The sequence below is a fragment of the Phaethon lepturus genome, unplaced genomic scaffold, assembly GCF_000687285.1.
Source record: "Phaethon lepturus isolate BGI_N335 unplaced genomic scaffold, ASM68728v1 scaffold32204, whole genome shotgun sequence".
NCBI classification, from domain to species: domain Eukaryota; kingdom Metazoa; phylum Chordata; class Aves; order Phaethontiformes; family Phaethontidae; genus Phaethon; species Phaethon lepturus.
The window spans coordinates 12198-17385 of NW_010534548.1; the positions used below are offsets into that span (position 1 = coordinate 12198).

Genomic DNA, 5188 nt, shown 5'->3' on the forward strand with positions numbered 1-5188 from the left:
GCCTCTGGCCAGGAGTGATGGCCTGATCCAGCCCCAGCTTTGCTTGACCCTGCTCTTGCCCCAAGACTTGGAAAGTTTTCCTTTGCTCAGGGGGCCATTTGGACTAATACCCACCCCTGTTGTGCCATGCTTTGGCTGGCTCTGGAGGGTGCCCCGGCCCCAGAGAGCCATGGAGTGCTGGGGTAGTGCTGTGCTTGCTGGGTCCTGTGGATGCCCCTTCCCCCCATGCTGAGCTGCAGCCAGGGGCACCGCACTGGTGCATCGCTGCCTGCCTGCCCCGCTGCCTGGGCAGGGCCTCCGGGCCCTCCTTCACCTTTCCCCAGCCAGCAGCATGCTCCCAAGCACTCACCCACACCCTTCAAATCCAGGGCTGTGCACCCAGACCTCTCCTCTGCGCTGGGGGAGGGTACAGGGTACAAGTTGCCTTCAGGTTGTGCAAACACTGCTCCACAGCCCCTGCAAGTGTGGGCGGGGGTCTCCCCAGAGCAGGCCTCACACGTGCTCTGGTGCCTGCGGCAGCACCCCTGCACCCCTTGGCACTCAGACCCTGCTGCAGCTGCCGGCAAGTCTGCTGCCCACCGCTTGCTTCCCCAGGCCTTGTCACAGATGCTGTGGTGATGTGCAGGAACCTTCCCCTGCCTCCCTGCCTCCACAGCTCTGTGGGACCTCCAACCACTCCGCCGTGCTCAGGGACCATCCCCAGCAGCCCTGCTGCTGCCAGGATGTTCCACAGCAGGCAGGGAGCTGGCTGGACAGGTTAGGAGGCGTACATCCATCTTTCCTCAGCTCCCCCTCCCCATGGCCCCAGTCAATATGTCTCTCTCCGATGGGAAAGTTAATAAATTTAGCTCTAGATTAAAAGTATCGATCATTTCATTTGTAAGCAATAAATAACTGGGGAGAGTGCTGGGCGGCCCGTGGGGTAGGGGCTGCTGGCTCTGGCTAAAGCAGCCATGCAGCCCACTGGGGCCGGGGGCCCTCATATGCATTCTGCCCGGATGCTGGCATTGATTTGCTATTAGTCTCCACGCACCACCCAGTAGCACATCATTCCCGGAGCCGCTATTAATGGCCTTTTGATAAATAATCACTTGTAAGTCAATAAATTTTTATTAAACAGTGTGGCGCTTTGATTTATGAAAATCCGACGGGGTTTGTCTGGGAGAAAAGGAATGCAGAATTGAAGCGGAGCTGCTATCCATCTGCCTGCCAGGCCGCCCTGCCTGCACTCGCACCCACACGCCCCTGGAGCAGCCAGCCCCAAGCTCGGCCGCGTGCTTAGCAGGAGCCCTGCCTGCATGCCCCAGGGCTGCCCAGCCACAGGCAGGCCCCAGCCACAGGGCACAAGGCAGGTTTGGGGAGGGCAGAGCTGGTGCTCGCCTTTGACCAGGGTCCATGCACCCTGTTGAGACCTCAGCGCTGGCCAGAGACTGCTCTGCATCAGCAAGTCGCAGCAGCAAGTGGCTGGTACTGTCTGCGCAGGAAGCAGGACTGTGGGAGCAGTGGTGGGTAAAGTGGGCACGAGGGAAGGGTGGTCCTGGTCGCTGCCCTGGGGCCTTGTGCAGAGCAGCACTGCTCAGTAGACCTGTCCGGCTGCGGGATGCATGGGGCAGCGAGGCTGCGGCTGCGATTTGTCACTCTCCCCAGCTGCAGCAGGCCCTTTGCCACCTGCTTTATTTGTCTCCTAGCCCTGACGTGGCATCAGACAGGTGTTAAACTACTTAATCACTTTAAAATTGTTTTAATTTTCTGTTTTGTATTGATCTCCACAGCACCAATTAATCAGCTCACTGGACCAGGCAGTTAGTACATTAAAAATTGTCAGCCACTCTGGGCAGCTTAGAAAATGTCAAAAAAATATCCCGACAGCAGCCCCTCACTTCTCCCGCCGTGCAGAGCCTGCTGCTGCCAAGTGCTGGCTCTGCCTGTGGGCAGTGACATGGGTCTCCCAGCCCTGCTACAGGACCAGGGCGCATGAGGCACACAGCCTCTGCCCCAGCCCCATGCACTGCACTGCCTGCAGGACCTGGCCTCCCACATCCTTGCAGTCCATCAGCTCTGCTACCCACCAGCATTTGTCCAGTCGAGGCAGCAGAGGGGCTGCATGGCTGAGGGTGAAGCGTTATGAGCCCCACACTTGCTGGGGGCCTGGACAGGGACCTATGGGGGGAGATCAGTCTTCCTTAAGCCCTAGGAAAGTGCTGCTGAGCAGTCAGGTCTCCTTGCAAAGTCCCCCCAGCCCAGCACATGGTGAAAAGTGACAGATTGCAGAGGACTTAAAGACAAATGTGGGCCTTAGGGTCTGGGGCAGATGGGTTCCACAGTGATGGGCTGCAGCCCCACACCACAACTCCCCGCCACATGCCTGGTGCTTGGGGCTGCTGCAAAGCCCCAGTGCTCTGGGAGCTTCAGCCATGCCCAGGGGTGGACTTGGCCACCAGTCTGTCCTCAGATGCTGCCTGCAGCCACAGGGGAAGACAGCTTGGGTTGCAGCCCCCAGCACCTCCTCCGTGTGTATGCCATGCTGTTAATCAGTTCATGATGGGCCGGCAGCACCTTATCTCATATCGATTTCCTCCCAGGACTCAGCCCATGTGTTTGCTCATACCTGGCTGGCACTTAGTTGGATCTCAGCTGAACAACTGCCAAGCTTGCCAGGCCTCCAGCAGTGTGCCTGTTCCAGCAGGAGTCCCTTTGGCATCCCGAGTGCCTGGGGACAGATGGCCCTATGCAGCACCCACCATTGGTGTGCAAGGGCTGAGCCATAGGGAGCCAAAGCAGGAGGCGTGCAGACCCATGTGAACACACGTGTGCGTACACGCAGCCCCCACTGCACTGTGGCGCAGCACAGGCAGGGGGGCCACCAGGTTGGCAGGCAAACACACCAGGGCTATTGACGCCACATCAATCCTGCAGCCCCGACAGGTGAATGGGCTCTCACTCACACCGTTAAGATAAATGATATTTATTTGCTGCTAATAGGTTCCAACAAGAGGCCCCAACGAGTGACTTTTGAACCAGCACTTCTTGCTGCCAGTGCACACCCAAACTGGGGAAAACCCTGAGAAAGGTCCCCAGGGCTGCCCCACTCCTGTGGGCTCTTCCTGCCCCACACACAGCACCACAGCCATGGCCCCTTCCCCTGCCTGGCACACAGACCCTGCCCCATATGTGCTATCCCAGCCCCTTCTCTGGCCCAGCCTCACGAGGGCACCCTGGACCGCACGGCCATGAAGCAAGCGCCGGGACTTGGCTGGGGCTGGGACCTTTATTTCATCAATGCCGACAGCATGGCCACGCTTGATGATGCCCACGCGTGCTGCTCCCAGCCCTGCAAGCCATGATCCCTGGGCAGGAGCCACCAGGAAGGGGGTGGCAGCCACATCATCCCCACAGCCAGGCATCTGCTGGGGGTTCAGTCCCCTGGCAGGAAGCAGGCAGCTGGGCCGGGCACCCCATGGCCCAGAGGGGAGGGCTGTGCTGGTGCTCAGCCACTGTGTGTGCCCAAGCCCAGCACCGAGAAGGCTGCGCGGTGCTTCCTCAGTAGCAGCCGGATCTTCTCATCATCCGAGTCGGGGTCCAGGGGCTTGTTGTACTCGTCGTCCTCAGTTTCAGAGGCCGCGCGCTCTCCACCAGAGCCCCCCACCTGCTGCGAGGACGAGGAGGGCTCCAGGGCGCTCTTCTTCCTCCATTTGGTCCGTCGGTTCTGGAACCAGACCTGCCACCCCATGGCCCGGCTCAGTTAGCAGCCACCACGCCACGCGCCCCATGCCACGTGGGGACCAACACTCACCTTCACCTGCGACTCAGTCATGCCAAGGGAATAGGCCAGCCGTGCTCTCTCTGGACCTGCCAGGTACTTGGTCTGCTCAAAAGTCTTCTCCAGAGCGAAGATCTGGTGCCCCGTGAAGGTTGGGCGCGTGTGCTTCTTCTTGTGGATGCTGTCAGCCAGGTGACCAGGGGCTTTAGAGAGCAGGAGGGAGGCAGGTGAGCACCTGGGCTGTCTGGTGTGTATGGCTCTGGGCAGCTCTCCCCTTCCTGAACATGGCACCAGCACACCCACCAGCCCTCAGTGCCCACAGAGTCCCTCCACACTGGTTCCCCTGCAAATTAAAACCGTATTCTGGCTTCAAGGCTTCAGCCCCACCCTAGAGGGCTGAGCTGCCCTCTGAGTGGGCACCATAGAGCCAGAAGCAGGCTGCGCACCTTGGGCTCGGGGACAGCACTTATTTACTGTGCTGAGACAGAAAGGGTTTGTAGAAACAGTGCATGACCCCAGAGCCATGCAGCACCGGGAACACCATGCCCCCATGCCCCACACCTTGCAGGATGCATGACAGGAAGGCAGGCAGAGCTGTTCAGCCCATAGCTGTGCTGAGAGCGGATGGCTGAGCTATCTGACCCGTCTGCTCCAAGAGCATCACCTAGAGATGGGGAAAGGGGACCATGGCTGCAGGTGATGAGCAGCTGCAGCCAGCCCCCGGCCCAGAGCCTCCCAGGGCTCCCACAGGACAGTGGGTGCACCCATCCCACCCGCACTCTGGCAATGGCAGCAACATGCTCTGCAATCCCCCTGCCAGCTCTCCACCAGGCAGGCAGTGCTGCCAGCCCAAGGCCAGCAATCCTGCCTTGAGCTGGGCCAGTCACTGACCCCCGTGAGGCTGCTGGAGGGACAGAGGTTCTCCGGGACAGCAGGCTCTGCCTGTCCTTGCCAGCTGTGGCTTGCCTGAGGGCTAAGCAAAGAGTTAATCTCTGTCATTGGAGCTGCCCGTACTCTCCAGCCAAAACCTCTGCGGCAGGTTGGTCCAGCAGCTCTGGCACCGGGGCCATTCCCACTGTCCAGTCACTGACCCCCGTGAGGCTGCTGGAGGGACAGAGGTTCTCCGGGACAGCAGGCTCTGCCTGTCCTTGCCAGCTGTGGCTTGCCTGAGGGCTAAGCAAAGAGTTAATCTCTGTCATTGGAGCTGCCCGTACTCTCCAGCCAAAACCTCTGCGGCAGGTTGGTCCAGCAGCTCTGGCACCGGGGCCATTCCCACTGTCCTGGGGCAGCCCACAGGGTGACCAGCTATTCCTCATGCAGGGCAATAGAGAAGACATGGCCTGGGCATCTGCCCCACATCCCTGCCCCAGTGCCAATGGGTTGGGGCTCTGCAGGGCCCCCACTGCCTGTGGCACCCACCCACCCCCC

General features: G+C 60.2%; 1 protein-coding gene across 1 annotated transcript; it reads right to left on the reverse strand.

The window, feature by feature from the left end:
• Positions 1-3487: 3487 nt before the first annotated feature.
• Positions 3488-3963, reverse strand: NKX6-3 (NK6 homeobox 3; the record flags this gene model as incomplete). Its single annotated transcript, XM_010285569.1, has 2 exons — positions 3488-3718; positions 3794-3963. Coding segments are annotated over 2 exons (401 nt in total), but the record flags the coding sequence as incomplete, so codon positions are not given.
• Between the last annotated feature and the right edge of the window lie 1225 nt (positions 3964-5188).